The sequence below is a fragment of the Adiantum capillus-veneris genome, chromosome 14, assembly GCF_014529385.1.
Source record: "Adiantum capillus-veneris isolate H3 chromosome 14, ASM1452938v2, whole genome shotgun sequence".
Lineage (NCBI taxonomy): Eukaryota > Viridiplantae > Streptophyta > Polypodiopsida > Polypodiales > Pteridaceae > Adiantum > Adiantum capillus-veneris.
The window spans coordinates 115022274-115040828 of NC_140944.1; the positions used below are offsets into that span (position 1 = coordinate 115022274).

The 18555-nt window shown below is 43.2% G+C and overlaps 1 protein-coding gene across 1 annotated transcript; it reads right to left on the bottom strand.

Annotated features, from left to right (window-relative positions):
• Window positions 1-1943: 1943 nt before the first annotated feature.
• On the bottom strand, window positions 1944-7980 carry ABCB15 (ABC transporter family protein). The gene is made up of 8 exons (XM_086528937.1): window positions 7817-7980; window positions 7530-7584; window positions 7240-7418; window positions 6589-7046; window positions 5964-6510; window positions 4669-5881; window positions 3828-4524; window positions 1944-2765 (listed from the first exon to the last, which is right to left on the bottom strand). Exons 1-8 carry the CDS (start codon window positions 7832-7834, stop codon window positions 2384-2386), a joined length of 3549 nt encoding a protein of 1182 aa, XP_086385063.1. The 5' UTR covers window positions 7835-7980; the 3' UTR covers window positions 1944-2383.
• Window positions 7981-18555: the final 10575 nt, after the last annotated feature.

The following is an 18555-nucleotide window of genomic DNA, read 5'->3' on the forward strand; positions in this document are numbered from 1 at the left end:
TTTCGGTGAGGCTTATGGCTGCCCCGAGTGCATTGGATGTTGCCATGACCATGTAGGCAGGTACCATTGTCAATAAGTCCCCACAAAGATCAATTCCATCTAGATAAGCTATGGTTTTTCTCTATTTTCAACCCATAAACGGCGTAGATGAGGATGATTCAGGAGAAGAAAACTTGAGAACATACTTCTTGTGTCTATAGAATTGGAAGAAAAGGTGTCTTAGCATATAGATCTCTTCTAGATGGTTGCTTTTCAAGAACCAAGCTACATTATGAGTGTCATACTTTGAATGTAATGTTTTTCATGTTATGATCTTTGACTATTTCTTTACAAGTGTACTTTCTCTTTGCAAGGAAGTAGGAGCCCAAGGGTTTTTCACCCTAATTTTAGGAGTAAATCCATGGATATAATAGTAATAGACTCTCGAGTTGGGATCGAGAAGTTGAGATTCCCAAGGAAGGACTTTGCGTCCACAAAAGTAGAGTTGTTCTACAGGACGAGGACTCTGGGAGTAGAGTTGAGGAAAGAGTTGTAGGGATGCCATACAATGAGTCTGGAAGGTGAGATCCAAAGGCGATAACCTTGGTTCTCAAAACCCTACCTTGAGAATAGGAAGCTGAGACTTTTGGATTCTAGAAGGAATGTAGTAATGCGTTCGGTTCAAGTGTTTGTATAGACTTCTCCCCATTAATAAAAATACTTTTATCGGGGAAGGGGGGGGGGGGGGGGCAACCCATCCTCTGGTCCTAGTACTGTGTCGATCTTCTCTCTATTTTTGTCTATATCCATTGGATTCAATATTAAGTGATAGATACTAGTTATCTTAGTATATCTTATATTACTATGTACTATTGTTTGTGAGAGTCGGTGCTCTAATGGAGGTGAGAGCGAGCTAGTAGAGAGAGAATGTTGGAGTAGAGAGTCAATGTGAGTGCATGAGCAATGGTGAGCTTGGAAAAGGGTCTCTAAAGAGAGAATTTTTAGCTATGGGATAGGTTAGGGAGAACGTTGGAGAGGAAATATATATTTTTTTTAATGAAGAAAAAAATATTTTGGGGCTTTTTGGTGCACGCTTTTGACTTTAAGAGGTCCACTTTTGAGCATGAAATAGGTTTGGGACGGCTTTCACACTACAAATAATAAGTTTTAAGATATTGAAAGAATTTGAATTTTTAGGTTTTTTTTCAAAACCGGATTAGAAAGAAGGAAAAGGAGGTTCCATGTGGTCTCCCGTCCAATTACGTATCACTACCATGTCCCCCTACATTTTTAAGGGTATAGAGTGTGTCCACCACCCTCTTTCTATTGGTTGGCCACTAATTAACCTTAATGCCAAACGGCCCCTAAAAGGTTCATACTTTTCCTAATGTTGAGGGAACATCTATGCCCCATATATGTACACATAAGTTTTGAAGGATTGTCAGACATAAACTCATTTATTAAATCGAGGTCCATAATTGATTTTGGCCAGTGTGGCAGCACAGAGAGAGAGAGAGAGAGAGAGTTTTCATGGTGATTAAAAAGGAACTTGCATCACACTAAGTGTGGTTACATTGGTGGCATTCTATCATAGATAGTAAGTTGACTATAAATCTCAATATTGAGTATGCTCAGAATCCTTTTAGACCATTGTACTATGCTATCCTTTGATGGGTGGTTGCCTCTGACGATATTTGAGAGAAAAATGCTGGTGTGAGTTTCTAAGAGGAGATGAAGTGATGGGTGGATTTAGTTAGAAAGGAGAACTTTTGCAAGCTCAAGAAGGGCAAGCAAGGCTGGCCTTGGCCTTAACATGGAGGTTCAAGGAACAAGAAAGAAACTTGGGGATGTTTCATTGCCTCTAAATCTATTTTAGCAACAATAAAAGGTATCTAAAAAATAATTTCCTTGCCTCTAAATAACAAAAATGTTCCAGAGAAAACAATTGCCTTGCCTCTAGCTTTTTATTTGTCTATTAGCAAGGGCACAAAGGAGGGTGACTTAACCATACTTCCATAAGTATGAAAGCAAGGTAGCTATGAAGAGCGAAGTGTAGTGTCATGAGCCTCCTTGTTTGAAAGCTGGATGGACAAACCATAAGAGTTTGATGTATCCTGGATAAAGGATGTGTTTGAATCTTGGGAAACACTTAGTGGGGAGTAATCGGGCATAAATTGTTATGGGGTTCAATCCTTGCTTGTTTGATCGCAAACTTTCAATTGTAAGGGGGTGCAACATTGCAAGAATAATTTTTATGAATCTTGGGAAACATTGTGTGAGAAGTAACTAAAAAAATGGGGCATAAATTTACATGAATGAAACCAATTGGTATGGGGGGTCGATCCTTGCTTGTTTGATCACAAACTTTGAATCGTAAGGGGGTGCAACATTGCAGTAATAATTTTTAATCAAGAGGAGGGAGAGAGGTTTGGTTTTGGAGGCGCACAAGGTTAAAGTAGGCACCCGAGGGACCTTTAGAGAGGAGGTGGGAATGGGAGCCTGACTCAACAATACAACCGCTCTCTAGCACGCAAATGGTGTGACACGAGTGAATGGTGGAGAGGCGGTGGGCCACCACAATGGTGGTGCGGTTGGCCATCACCCTCTCCAATGCCTCCTGGACCACCTTCTCTGATTGGGCATCTAGTGCGCTTGTCGCCTCGTCTAGAAGGAGAATTGCTGGCTTCTTCACAATCGCCCTGGCAATGGCTATCCTCTGCTTCTGCCCTCCTGATAGCTGCACACCTCGATCACCCACATTGGTCTCATACCCACTTGCCAATGAGCTGCACACACCCACAAACAGTTTTGACATTTTTCAAATTAAGATGGTGTTCCTATCACTTTTGGATATAAAGGAGTTTTAAAAATTTTAATTGGTTTTTTTTTCTTGAGAATTGCCTACAGCTTTGAAATTACAACAGACATGAAACCCTGGTAGGTGGAGGCATCCGACTCTCAAGGTGAGTCTTCCCAGCTGGATAAGGTTGGCCAACCCATCATATGGACTAGGGGAACAACCCCTAAGGGCTTCATCTCACACGAGTTGCCAAGGCGGTTCGAACCCAAGACAGACGCAAGAGGCTATTGCTCTGCTAACTGAGCTAGCACTCCTTGACAATTTGATTGTCTTACGAGGTGTTACACAAAACCTTGCAATCTTATAGGCTGTCATTTTCGACAGACTTTGCAAGCTGAAGAAGTTGCTATAACTAGTTGTACAACCTTCATAACCTAGCCAAGCATAATTTGGATGGGTCCCGAGTAGGATACATAGCTAATACGTGTAATTGCAAAACTTGGCTAGACATGAATGGTCAAAACTTGTAATGCAAAGTCAATTTTTTCACGCATGTCCACGAGGCCTATAGGCCTCGCTCGTAGTGATGGAGCTGTTTTAAAACCGCTTAAACTAGGAGGGCTAGAGGAATACGAACCATATTCAACTCTATAGAGTAGAGAATGGGATTTCTTCATCCAAAAACTTTATACCTAGTGGGAATGTACTCTTAGCTTATGTTCCAATGTCAACGGCATGAAAATATAAACGAGAATAAGGTAGTCCTTCAGGCCCCAAGGGGATATAATAAGATGCTAGTGAGAATCTTCAATTGTCATGAAGTGGAGAAAAAGGTCCGACGTTTCAAGAGGAAATAGGCTAGGTAGTGAAGAGCCCTTGACTCTTGAGATATCCTTTGCATTGTCATGAAGTGTAGCAAAAGGTTCGACGCTTGATGAGGAATTATTATTATGAATGAATAAATTATTCTATAAGGAAGCTGATTTTTTAATAGTAGTTTTATTTATTCATTAGTTAAAGTCAGTAGACCAATCAAGTAAGCGCTCACCTAATGAAGTCGTGCGCGTTAGCGGCTTTGGCGGCCTCCACGATCTCGTCTTCCGTGGCCTGCTCGTTGCCATACAGAATATTGTCCCGAATGGAACCTCCAAACAGCGTAGGCTCCTGGCTCACCAGCCCAATGTGCCACCTCACACTGCGCAGCTGCAGCTCGCGCAAATCCCTGCCATCGATCTTCACCTTCCCCTTCAACGGGTCGTAGAACCGTAGGATCAGCCCTATCACCGTCGACTTGCCCGACCCGCTCTGCCCCACCAAAGCCACGCTCTGCCCCGCCTTCGCCCGCAAACTGAAGTCGCGAAACACCAGCACCTCCGGCCTCGCTGGATAGGCGAAGTCGACGTGTCGTAACTCCACATCCCCCGCCACCCTCTCCACCCTCTCCGCCTCCGGCTCTTCGGGATTTATCCTGCTGATCCTATCCAGCGTGGCAAACACCGACCCCACCGCCGCGGCTCCCTTGGCTATGTCCGACGTCATGCTTCCGGCGTCAGCTATGACACGCCCTGTGCTGACGAGGATAAAAAACGTTTTGAACATCTGATCCAGCGTCAGCAGGCCCTTGCTGACGAGGCGCCCTCCGTACCAGAAGTCGAGGGCCCACGAGAAGAACGTGGTCAGCTGTGCGCTGCCCATGCCGAGCCCCCCCAGCAGCGCCTGCCGGGTGGCACCTCGCCGGGAGTCCTCTGCACAGCAGCACAGTTCAAATGAATTTAGATAAAAATAAAATAAAATTGACTGGATGCAATGAACCAAGTCCACTGTTTGATGATCAGTGGTAGAGACTGTCACTAGTACTGACTACAGACTGTACAGTCCAGTGAGCTTACCTTGCAGCGTTTCGAACAGACGCAGAATCGATTCCTGGCTGGAGAAGGCCGCTATAATCCGATGGTGCATCACCGCCTCCGCTGCCAGGTGGCTCGACTGCTGCTGCATGCTCAGCGTCTGGATTGATACATTCTTGATCAACACCCTCCTCACGTAAAAGCACAAGATCACCAGTGGCTGCACCGCTATTATGACAACCGCTAACCGCCACGATATCACCAGCCCGAACGTCGCTGCCGCCACCGTTGCTACCACAGTTGTTATAATCAGAGACAAGCGGTCCCCCACCAACGCCCTCACCAGATTCGCCTCCGATGCTAGCCGCCCACAGACTGCCCCGCTGCTATTTCCTGGCTCATCAAACCACCCCACCTCAAACCTCAGAATATTTGCTAGCATTCTCTGCCTCACCCTCTTTGTCAGCCTCTCCCCCATTGCTCCAAAATTGTAATGCTGAAGAGTGTTTGTCAGAAAGCATGCCACTGTGAGTGCTGCAAATACGAACGAATAATCTTGAATTAACCGCCGCTGTCTTGAATGGTCCTTCAAGTAGAAAGCCGTGATGACACTGCCAAGCGTGAAAGCATACAGCGGTTGTATAACCCCAAAAATGGATGCTCCAAGGGTTCCTAGCAGTGCTTGCCGCCATTCAGGCTTGTTGAGGGCGATGAGGCGTCTAAAAGATGGTGGCGAGCTATCAGCAGATGGTGGCAGCGGCAAGGAAGCACCGGGCTCTTCAGTAGCTTGAAGAGTGAGCTCCGCAGAGAGGTCCAAACCAAAGCTAACACGACTAGATGTGCTCCTCCTTATGAGAGAGGTGGAATATCTTGGTGCGGAATGAGCTACCGCCAGTGGACTGGATGAGGGAGCGGTGCGGGCGTCGTCTCCAATGCTGGCGGCATGTACAAGTGTGGCATAAGCACCACCTTTAGCCGAAAGTTCATTGTGATCCCCGATTTCAACTACTTGTCCATTCTGGAGTACAGCGATGAGATCGGCATTGCGGATAGTAGAGAGGCGGTGAGCGACAACAAGAGTGGTGCGGCCAAGTGCTGCCTGATCAAGAGCAGCCTGCACAACTCCCTCTGATTCGGCATCAAGGGCGCTGGTGGCCTCGTCAAGCAATAAGATCGGTGGGTCTTTCAGCATGGCTCTGGCAATAGCAATTCTCTGTTTTTGCCCACCGGACATTTGGACTCCGCGCTCCCCAACCTGAGGCATGCATCAATTGACCATAGGCACACGTAGAGCACAAACAAAATATTTTGAGCATTGTACAAGTGCCTTACTTTACCTGTGTCTCATATGAATTTGGAAGTTGCGAAATGAAGTTGTGAGCATTCGCCTTCTTCGCCGCCTCGATGATGTCCTCCATGCTAGCTCCTTCTTTTCCCAGCATGATGTTATGCTTGACAGTGGTAGCAAAGAGGGCAGGCTCCTGACTTACAAGTCCCATATGGGCTCTCAAGCATTTGAGCTGAATAAGCTTAATGGGGGTACCATCAAGAGAAATGAGACCTTGAAGCGGGTCATACAGGCGGAGAAGGAGTGCAACCACAGTAGATTTCCCCGAACCGCTGCCCCCGACAAGCGCCATTGTCTTGCTTGCCGGTATACGCAAGGTGAAGTCGTTAAAAATCAGGCTTTCTGGCCTCGCCGGATATATAAAGCTCACATTCTTCAGCTCTATCTCTCCCTTCACTTCTCCTGGACCCAGCACAAGCCCTTCCTCATTCTCTGTGTCAATGGTTGGCACCCTCTCGATCATGTCACATATCCTTGCCCCGGCTACACTCGCTTCCATGAAATATTTCAAATCAGGGAGAGAATTTCCAAGAGCCCTGAAAGAGAAAAGTGTAAAATTCTCATTACTTGCAATATTCTGAGAGAGAGAACTTATATTCACGGGGCTTACTTACAAGCCTCCTATTATTGCGGAGAGTCCGGTAGCAACGACCTTTCCACCATTGAGGCCACTATTGATGACTAGTGTGCTTCCATACCAAGACAAGAAGGCCCAAATTCCAAACACAACTCCATTGCTTCCAACAGCTAGGCCTTTACCTAAACCTTGCTTCAGCCCAACCTTTACCATACCCTCGAGAGCGCCTGAGTACTCGCGCAAAGTTCTCTCCTCACCTGAAAATGCATACACGGTTCGAATAGCTGACAAGGCTTGCTCGGCCACCATCCCTGCCTTCCTATACTCCGCATGCATACTCTTTGTAAGATTCACAAGGATTCTCCCATAGAGAAGGCCCGGTATCACTAGGAAGGGGATGAATGCAAGGCTAATGAGAGCCAATCTTGAAGTCAAGTAAAATCCCACAACATAGCTTCCCACAAATGTTGATATATTCACCACAAAATGAGGTACCTAAGAAAATTCCACGAGAGCACAGTCAAGATGTGAACATAATATTGCATGAGTAATCTATACACACACTAATTACACACTAACTTTGCACTAATTTTGTGTGCTCACTAACTTCACAAACTATGCACTAATCTTTCAGTAATTTTAATAATCAGTGATAAGTGCACTTACTAGACAAGAACTATATTTCTACCTTCTCTGATAGCACTCCTTGAATAGTTTCAGTGTCAGCCGCTACACTATTCACAACGTCAGCTGTGTCTGTCCCTTGAACATCGAAAAACCCATCATCTTGTCTTAAGATAGCTTTCAAGTACAAGCACCTCATCCGCGAGCATTGCCTCTCACCTGTCTTGATCCATGAAAAAGCCTCTGCAATATTCCCACCATCAAACCACTACTTGTAAGAATGCAAAAAAAATGCCTACAGAACGTGCGAGAGAGATGGAGACGCGAGACAGAGTAAAAGAGCCAGTGTCTTACCAACAAAGCTGGCCACGCCTACGCACATACCAATATAGACGAAGTACAATCCATACTACACAAAAACAGGCCAAAGATTAGACTCTAAGATCCATATCATAAGTAATCAACATTAATCAGATGAGATTTAATGATTTGAATGTAGTATGCCCTAATTAATCAACAAGTAATAAATTCAATTATCAAAAAAGATCTTTTTTACCTCATTTGAGCAGGCTACAATTTAGATATGAGACTAAGAATCACAATACAAGACCAAGTAATAGCAGGATTCAAATGATGGTTACCTTGCTGATCTGGTCCATGAACGCACCGGGTGTATCGCCGACACCTTTGCCGAAGACATCAATGTCCACTCATTATAACCATCATGCTAGGTGTGGAGATGCCATCTGCAATTGCACCCAAGGTGCCCACCATCATAAGTAATACATCATATCTATCTGCGTATTGAAGCATGCGCAAGAGAGAGTGTGAGCGCTTTGTCTTCAGTGCGCCGGCCTTCATCTTCGTATCGGATGGGCAACAACTGTCTGAAGATGATGGGGCTTTTGAGCAAGATTAGCAGCAACTAATGTCTGCTGAAGAGCCAGAATAGTGTCATTGGTAGAGTAATTAGCGCTAGCCGCTACTGATAATTACTGCTGGTCGCTCAATAACTGTGCAGCTGGCTCATTCTGCATATATTGATGAGAATCTTCCTTGTGTATATTCAGTTGGCAACCAGTAAGGGATTGTGGGCGCGTGCCTTCGTCTGTTGTGTATTGAGGCTGACCTCATATTGCAATGGGCACCCCGGCCTGGGCCAGTGGGGCTTTTAGAAATACAAGAGACTGCCAGATGTTCCTTTGGTGGAAGTTTCTATTGCTTTGACCCAACTTCCTTTTTGGCCAAGAACACCATAGGGGGGTGCAGCGCTAGTAAATTACATTTTCCTTGTAAAATTCATTACACAAGCTTGAAATCACATGTAGAAACCAATGCAAGTCACAATTGGCAAAAGAAAGTTAAAAGGGCAAACTTGAAATTCTACCGGTTTTTAGGTCAAAATTGAAGCTTTTGCCGGTATTTACACTAGAACTTGTGTAATTTACCGATTTTCTTCAAGGCAAGCTCAAAATCGAACAGAGAGTTTATGATTTTAACTAGTTAAAATACTGGGGAGTGATAGAGAAAACGTGCAATTCCTCTTTGCACCTCTCTCTTGGGATAGTTTCCTAAGAAGTTAAAACTCTCTTCTTCTTCTTCTTCTTCACCATCCAATGGTCACATCAACTTTGTTTGTTGACACTTCAAGTCATTTCAAACAAAATTCACACCATATCATACTAAAAGTTGATTATTCAAACTTCAAATTATGTCTTTCTTAATAAACTATGATGGGTATTTATTTGAATTGTCATGAAATCTAATATATAATATCTAACCAACCCAAATGGTTTTCTCATATTAAATTGATCACTTAATGTGGGAGAATAAACGGGAACAAGTGTTAAGAAATAGACATGTGCTTATAGATCTATCTCAACACGGGGCCAATGGTAAAGGGGCCCAAATGAGAGATGGTCTATCAAACAGCAAGGCTAACAAATGGAGCATAAGACCTTAGGGTTATCTTCATTGAAGTCCTCCAATAATGTGTGTAAAAGGCCTTTGACCTTAGGTAAGCTAGGGTTGACCTTGAGGCACGGGAACCCGACCCAGCTCGAGGTGTTTGTCCTGCTTGTCATGCTTGATGACTAAGTGCTTGAGGTGCTTGATGATTGAGGTGCTTAATTATTGAGATGCTTGAGGTGCTTGACATGCTTGAGATGCTAGGGTTGCACTTGAGGTGAGAACCCATCCCAAGCTTAAAGTGCTTAACGGCCAAGCTTGTGGTGGGAACTGGGCCTATGTATGAGGGGCTTGAGGTGTCAAAAAGTCAAATATTCAATCCCTACAAGGAGGGGGAGAGCCCTACATGAGGGGGGATGAGAGAGAACACCCACACACTCACACAAGGCATGCATGGTACAAAGAAAGCAAAAGGGACACTTGTCAAGTTCCTCCTCATGTTGCCCTCATGGTGTGCCTAAAGCCTATTGGTTGGCCACCCAAGGGGTCCAATAATAATTTAGGAGATTTAATTAAATGATTTAGCATTTATCTAACCCTCTCTCTCAAAGGGGAAAGGGGGTCACTTGTCTCAAGGCTACCCTTGCTGCTTGTAATGCCTCCTGCTTGTGATTGGCTAGGCCTGGAGGGGTCCAATGAGCTTCAAGCATGAGCTACAAGGGGGGGTCGACCCAAGCAAGCTAGGGGGTTGCTTAGGGGGTATACTCACCCACACACACTCACAAACACTCTCATTGTGTGCTATGCAAAGTGCAAGAGCTCCCTCTCCTTCTCCAAGAAAGTAGAGGTTGAGAGCCTACACCAACACTCTTGGATATGGAGTGCAAATCCAACCAAGATCCATGCTTCAATGCTTAAGCTTGCCATCTCCTTCTTCTTCATTACTATGCTATTATGTATGCTAGCAACAAGAGTTATGATAAGTGAGGAACTAATTCTTTCTCCTACGAAATGTTTCTTCTTCCTCTTCCCTACCCTCGTTCCCTGCTAGCTCTCTTCACCTTCGAAGGTGTTTGAGGTCTTGGGACTGAGGCTTGGGATAGTTAAAGCTTTCTTCAAGTTTATGTTATGTTTGTGATGCATGAAGCTTTCCATCTTCATTGCATCACCTAGGTCACAAGGAACACAAAGATTGTATTGTAACAAGTCTCTCTCTTAATGGGAGAAATCCTAATACAAATGCCTATTGGAGGGGGGACCGGCTCCACATAAATCTGGTCCTCAACTGTTGTCATGTTCTCTAAATTCTCTCTCTTGCAAAAGTATTTTTCATGCCAAGTTAGCTAATTGCTATGATTATCACTACAAGAGGTCCTTCAATGTAGCGACGCTCATAGTGCGACGCTCAAATGGGAAAAAGCCCGGCGTCGCTATATAACAAAGACTATAGAGATGCTCATAGAGACGCTTATAGCAACGCTCATAGAGACGCTTATAGCGACGCGCATAGAGACGCTTATAGCGACGCTCATAGAGACGCTTATAGCGACGCTCATAGAAACGCCGACCCTGTAAAAATAATTTGAGGGCACCCGAAACTCAGATCTGTAGATCTGAGTTTCGGCGCTCTCTGCACAATAGGTATACCTGTCCCCCCCTGCCCCCCCCCCCTCTCTCTCTCTCTCTCTCTCACACACACACACACACACACATGAGGAGAGGAGGGAGAGCCTGGTATGCTCCCTCCCTCTCCTCTCTCTTATGTTCCCTTCCCCTCTTTCATTCTCTCTCTCTCTACACTGTGTGTGTGTGTGTGTGTGTGTGTGTGTGAGAGAGAGAGAGAGAGAGAGAGAGAGAGAGAGAGAGAATGTACACACACATGTGTAAACAAAGAACACACACATACACATTGAGAGAGAGAGAGAGATAAAGAAATGAAATGAAATGATATATTTAACGTCTTCAAAATGCCAAAATGACTTATGAGACCAATCCGATAAACTCCTCGTGGATCTAGTCTTATGTCCAGGTACAAACATAAAAGTGAAGTGGAAGACTAAAATCATCATCATCTTCATCAATTTCCAACATTGGGCATTGTCTGAGAAAGTAGTGCATCGGTCAGTGAAGAGCTTCGTCAATGTCCGCCTTTGTAAATAGATGTAATTGGTATCTCCCATATCGCGCTAGAGTAGACTTGATTCTCTGATGGAGCCTCGATTGATATCGTGAACGTCTAGCTCTCCTGAGCTCAATGGCTCTTTCAACTAATATTTTAGTAAGAGAGAGAGAGAGAGAGAGAGAGAGAGAGAGAGAGATTGAATTATCGTCCACGGAGGTCATATATGACCCATGAGAATAAAAACACAACATTACAACAATTGCTTCTCAGTGCGGGCTGATACATATCAGTTAAGGATTGAGGGTCCATCAAGAGGGTAGAGTAGGGAAAAAGAGAGAACAAAAACCTAAGGGTCAGCTGAGAGGAGAGGTTTGGGTTTTTGAAATTCCTGGATGATCGCTTTGCCACCTTGGTAGACTGCCCATTTGCCTTGCTTGCATGCTTTTTGCATTTTCTTGAGCTTGCTTGCTTTACTCTTGAGTTGATTCATGGTCCATTCTTCTGCATTCCAAAGCTTTTTTCCCTTGAGAAGACGAGATTCACGTAGCAACTTCATACGCTCATCTTTGTCCTTGAAAGTGAGTATGCAATGCTTGGGTGGCACATGTCTATGTGTATCATTGATCCAAGCAACAGTTTCGGGCTTGATGTAGATAGGTTGAAGAATGTCATTGAGCTTGGTGATTTCTTCCCGAAGGGTGTCCTCCGCGGTACACCACGATAAGTGTAGCCCCCCAATGCTGACCTTGAGGCCAAGAGATTCTTGTAGCCGACATTCTTGTAGGGCCACCTATATCTTGGTGTCAATCTTCTTATGTGTTGTTTCATGTGATTCTTTCTTCACTGCCACTTCGACTGCGTGTACTTTTTCAAGCAGAGCTTGGCTCTCTTCTTCCTTCGCATCTTCAAGATTTCGTAAACATTCTTTAAGACTCTCCTTTATGTCTCCAAACTTTTGACTTTACAACGCTATATACAAAGCTAAATTTTGGAGGACCTTAAATTTAGAGCCAAGTCTCTTATTTCAAAAGTTTTTGCGTACAAGCTTGAGAAGGATAGGTACAAGGCATTGCTAGTAAAAAAGTCAGCCTTGAACTTATGACTTCTTCTTGTCCTTGCTAACACTTGCCCAATATTTTTGCACAAGTTATGCAATGTAAGACGCTTTGTAGATTATCTTTTTGTCCCTGACGTTCCTTCTTTTTAAGATTTTATGTACTTGAATTCGAGTTCTATAGGTGGAGGAATTTATCCCAAGGAGTTTTGTGAACTTAACTGTACCACAAAGAGTGATTGTTGTGCCTTTTTAGACCTTAACATTTTTCAAACTCCCTTGGGATTAGAAGTAGATATCTATGATAAGCGCCTTGAACCGGAATATGCCAATCTAAAAATCATCCGTATGGGCAAGCACATGAGCTGTTTCTAAAGTCCATTTGCGTTTTTCCATAGACAAACTTCAGAAACGGCTTGTATATCTGGCGTTTCTTCTTGCGGTTTTTTCTACGGCTTGCCATGCGCGCTCTTGACTTTGCCTAAAGCTTACCTAATCAACTATAAATGGTTTGGGCAAGCACACAAACCATTTCCGAAGTCCATTTGCGTTTCCGAAGTCCGTTTGTAATTTTTTGTAGAAAAACGAGAACGGACTTTAGAAACGGCTGGTATATTTGGCGTTTCTTCTTGTGGTTTTGTCTACCGCTTACCATATGCACTCTTGACTTAGCTTAAAACTTACATAATCAACTATGGATGATTTGGACAAGCCGTAGACAAAATCTCAAGAAGAAACGCCAAATATACAAACTGTTTTTGAAGTCCGTTTGCCCAAACCATTTATAGTTGATTAAGTAAGCTTTAGGCAAAGTCAAGAGCGCATATGGCAAGCCATAGATAAAACTGCAAGAAGAAACACCAAATATACAAGTAGTTTCTGAAGTCCGTTTGCGTTTTTTTGCAAAAAAACGCAGACTTAAGAAATAACTTTTGTGTTTGGCGTTTCTTCTTGAAAATTTGCCTACGGCTTGCTATATGCGATATTGACTTTTCCTAAAGCTTACCTAATCAACTATGGATGGTTTGGGCAAGCGCACAAGCCGTTTCTGAAGTCTATTTGCGTTTTTCCATAGAAAAATGCAAACGGACTTCAGAAACGGCTTGTGTATTTAGCGCTTCATCTTATATTAACTTTGTCTAAAGCTTACCTAATAACCTATGGATAGTTTGGGCAAGTGTTGAAGCCTTTTCGGAAGTCCGTCTGTGTTTTTTCGTGGAAAAATACGAAGGACTTCAGAAACGGTTTGTACATTTAGCGTTTCATCTTGCGGTTTTGCCTACAGCTTGCCATACATGCTATTGACTTTGCCTAAAGCATACCTAATCAACTATGGATCGTTTGGGCAAGTGTTGAAGCCGTTTTCGAAGTTCGTTTGCGTTTTTTTGTAGAAAAACGCGAACGGACTTCAGAAACGGCTTGTATATTTGGCATTTCTTTTTGCGCTTTTATCTACGACTTGCCATACACGCTCTTGAATTTGCCTAAACTTTACCTAATCACCTATGAATAGTTTGGACAAGCACACAAGCCGTTTTTGAAGTCTGTTTGTATTTTTTTGTAAAAAAACACGAACGGACTTAAGAAACGGCTTGTATGTTTGGCGTTTCTTCTTGCGGTTTTGCCTACGGCTTGCCAAGCTCTTGACATTACCTAAAGCTTATCTAATCAACTATGGATGGTTTGTGTTTTTCGTAGAAAAACGTGAACGGACTTCTGAAATGGGTTGTATATTTTTGTCGTTTCTTCTCACGGTTTTTTTCTATCGCTTGCCAAATGCGCTATCGACTTTGCCGAAAGCTTACCTAATCAACTATGGATAGTTTGGGCAAGTGTTGAAGCCGTTTTCTAAGTCTGTTTACGTTTTTCCATAGAAAAACGCAAACGAACTTCAGAAACGGCTTGTGTGTTTGGCGTTTCTTCTTGCGGTTTTGCCTACTGCTTGACATACGCGCTCTTGACATTGCATAAAGCTTACCTAATCAACTATGTATGGTTTGGACAAGCGCACAGGCCGTTTCTAAAGTTCGTTTGTGTTTTTCCGTAGAAAAATACAAACGGACTTCAGAAACGGCTTGTGTATTTAGCGTTTCATCTTTCCGTTTTGCCCATGGTTTGCCATACGCACTATTAGCTTTGTCTAAAGCTTACCTAATCAACTATGGATGGTTTGGGCAAGTGTTGAAGCCTTTTCGGAAGTCCGTTTGCATTTTTTCGTGGAAAAAACACGAAGGACTTCAGAAACGGTTTGTAGATTTAGCGTTTCATCTTGCGGTTTTGTCTACAGCTTGCCATACACGCTATTGACTTTGCCTAAAGCTTACCTAATCAACTATGGATGGTTTGGGCAAGTGTTGAAGCCGTTTCCGAAGTTCGTTTGTGTTTTTTTGTAGAAAAACGAGAACGGACTTCAGAAACGGCTTGTATATTTGGCATTTCTTCTTGCGGTTTTATCTATGGCTTGCCATACATGCTCTTGACTTTGCCTAAACTTTACCTAATCACCTATGAATGGTTTGGACAAGCACACAAGCCATTTTTTAAGTCCGTTTATATTTTTTCATAAAAAAACACGAACGGACTTAAGAAACGACTTGTATGTTTAGCGTTTCTTCTTGCGGTTTTGCCTACGGCTTGCCATACAGGCTCTTGACATTACCTAAAGCTTACCTAATCAACTATGGATGGTTTGTGTTTTTCGTAGAAAAACGTGAACGGACTTCTGAAACGGGTTGTATATTTTTGTCGTTTCTTCTCACGGTTTTTCCTATCGCTTGCCAAACGCGCTACTAACTTTGCCAAAAGCTTACCTAATCAACTATGGATGGTTTGGGCAAGTGTTGAAGCCATTTTCTAAGTCTGTTTACATTTTTTCATAGAAAAACACAAACCAACTTCAGAAACGGCTTGTGTGTTTGGCGTTTCTTCTTGCGGTTTTGCATACGGCTTGACATACACGCTCTTGACATTGCATAAAGCTTACCTAATCAACTATGGATGGTTTGAACAAGCGCACATGCCGTTTCTAAAGTTCGTTTGCGTTTTTCGGTAGAAAAATACAAACGGACTTCAGAAAAGGCTTGTGTATTTAGCGTTTCATCTTGCCGTTTTGGCTACGGCTTGCCATATGCACTATTAACTTTGTATAAAGCTTACTTAATCAACTATGGATGGTTTGGGCAAGTGTTGAAGCCGTTTCCGAAGTTCGTTTGCGTTTTTTTGTAGAAAAACGCGAAGGACTTCAAAAACGGCTTGTATATTTGGCGTTTTTTCTTACGGTTTTATTTACGGCTTGCCATACGCGCTCTTGAATTTGCCTAAACTTTACCTAATCACCTATGAATAATTTGGACAAGCACACAAGCCGTTTTTGAAGTCCGTTTGTATTTTTTTGTAAAAAAACACGGACGGACTTAAAAAACGGCTTGTATGTTTGGCGTTTCTTCTTGCGGTTTTGCCTACGGCTTGCCATACAAGCTCTTGACACTACCTAAAGCTTACCTAATCAACTATGGATGGTTTGTGTTTTTCGTAGAAAAACGTGAACGGACTTCTGAAACGGGTTGTATATTTTTGTCGTTTCTTCTCACGGTTTTTTTCTATCGCTTGCCAAACGCGCTATCGACTTTGTCGAAAGCTTACCTAATCAACTATGGATGGTTTGGGCAAGTGTTGAAGCCGTTTTCTAAGTCTGTTTACGTTTTTTCATAGAAAAACGCAAATGAACTTCAGAAACGGCTTGTGTATTTGGCGTTTCTTCTTGCGGTTTTGCCTACTGCTTGACATACGCGCTCTTGACATTGCATAAAGCTTACCTAATCAACTATAGATGGTTTGGACAAGTGCACAGGCCGTTTCTAAAGTTCGTTTGTGTTTTTCCGTAGAAAAATACAAACGGACTTCAGAAACGGCTTGTGTATTTAGCGTTTCATCTTGCCGTTTTGCCTATGGCTTACCATACGCACTATTAGCTTTGTCTAAAGCTTACCTAATCAACTATGGATGGTTTGGGCAAGTGTTGAAGCCTTTTCGGAAGTCCGTTTGCATTTTTTCGTGGAAAAACACGAAGGACTTTAGAAACGGTGTGAGCGGGATGAAAACACACACAGCGCCTCTATAACGACCCGACACACACTCTTGGGAAGATACACACACACACACAGACTATGGGGCACCACTCGGCTTAGACAACACACCTGGCCGAGACAAGGAACACACCTCTGGAGTGAGAGGAGAGAGACTATCCACTTGCCCACTCCACACAGACACACACACACACACACACACACACACAAAAAAAACTCATCTCAAAAGAGGATAATTTCTGATGTTTAGATACAATTGAGCTTGGGCCAACACCAATGGGGCAAACAACTCACACAATATGGGTAAAAGATGAAGTCGCGGAGCGGAGCGTGGGTCGACTCTCTCTCACACACACACACACACACACAGTGAGCTTACACAGTACAGTACGCAGAGAACTGTTAGAAGGGTTATCTCCCAATTCCTTAGTATTCACAAAGTATATGTGAGTATATACAAAGAGTTAGAGGTAAGTGAGTTAGGCGGGCGGCCGGCCATATCCGCATAAGAGGCCACTTGGGCTTTAATCCCAACAACCTCCCACTTAAAATCCAATGTGGCACTTTAAGTAACTGTAAATCTATGAACATAAATGTACAAAGATTTACATGGCTGCCATCTATCCAATGCCCAACAACTCACGACAATGCACAAAGCCCTCTCCTGGAAGTCCCTTTGTGAGTAGATCAGCAGGATTGTCCTTGGTGTGGATCTTCAGTAGTTGTATCTGCTTGTCTTCAAGTACTTCCCTAATGAAGTGATATTTGACATCAATATGCTTAGCCTTCGAATGGAACACTGGATTCTTTGCCAATTGTATAGCACTTTGACTATCACAATATAACTCTGGCATATCTACTTTGATTCCCAAGTCTGCAACCAATCTATCAAGCCAAATAGCTTCTTTGCATGCCTCATTTGCTGCAACATACTCAGCTTCTGTAGTAGACTGCGTAACACAATCTTGTAATCGAGATCGCCATGATATGGCACCTCCAGCCAATGTAAAGACATAGCCTGATGTAGATCTCCTCTTATCCAAGTCTCCTGCATAATCTGAGTCAGTGTATCCTCTGACACTCAAATCCTGACTACCATAGCATATGCGCATACTCTTTGTATATTTTAAGTATCTCATGATACCTTTCACTGCCTCCCAATGTTTCTTGCCGTTATTTGACATATATCTGCTAACCACTCCCACTGCAAATGCAATATCCGGACGTGTAGCAATCATTGCATACATCAAACTACCCACTGCAGACGCATATGGAATCTTATCCATTTCAGCCTTTTCTTCCTCAGACACAGGACAATCTTGTTTGCTAAGTTTCACATATGGTGGCAATGGAACACTCAATGCCTTTCCCTTCTCCATATTGAAACGTTGCAAAACCTTGTCAATATACTCTGTTTGAGATAACCAAATCAACTTCTTTGATCTGTCTCTCTCAATGCGCATACCAAGTATATGACTTGCCTCACCCATGTCTTTCATGTCAAACGATTTTGCCATCTTTGACTTCAAAGCTGAAATTTCTTCCAAGTGTTTGCCAACAATCAATATGTCATCCACATACAAAATAAGGATCAGCCAACTGCCATCCTTAGCCTTCTTTGTATATAGACAGTGATCGAACTCACTACGTTTGTAGCCTTGAGAAAGCATCAACAAACCCTTCTGGCTGCTGCATGTAAATTTCCACATCTAAATCACCATGCAAGAACGTTGTCTTGACATCCATTTGGTGCAACACCAAATCCAATATAGCAACCAATGCAAGAAAGCATCTCAATGTAGTCATCTTGACCACTGGAGAGAAGACTTCATCAAAGTCAATGCCTTGTTCTTGCTTAAAGCCCTTGGCAACAAGCTTTGCTTTGTACTTTGGCTGACTATCATGAGCGGTGATCTTATACCTGTAAACCCATTTACAAGGTAGAGCCTTTTTGCCCTGTGGTAATTTAACCAACTTCCATGTCTGGTTTTTATGCAGAGCTATCATCTCTGACTGCATGGCCAACTGCCATTTTTTCGAGTCAACCACTTGTAATGCTTCCTTGTAACAAGATGGTTCTCCGCAATCTGTGAGCATGACATAATTTAGAGATGGCACATAACGATCAGGTGGTTTGGAGACACGCTCAGAACGTCTCACCACAACTGATTCTGCCTCTCTAGCCACTATAGGCTGTTCCTGAGCCTGACC

Excerpts from the sequence above, each read along its gene's own strand:
- ABCB15 (XM_086528937.1), bottom strand. Across the intron at positions 4,525-4,668 it reads TCTGTTCGAAACGCTGCAAG|AGGACTCCCGGCGAGGTGCC; the intron begins GTAAGCTCACTG and ends GCTGCTGTGCAG. Across the intron at positions 2,766-3,827 it reads AACGCGCACGACTTCATTAG|CTCATTGGCAAGTGGGTATG; the intron begins GTGAGCGCTTAC and ends GGGTGTGTGCAG.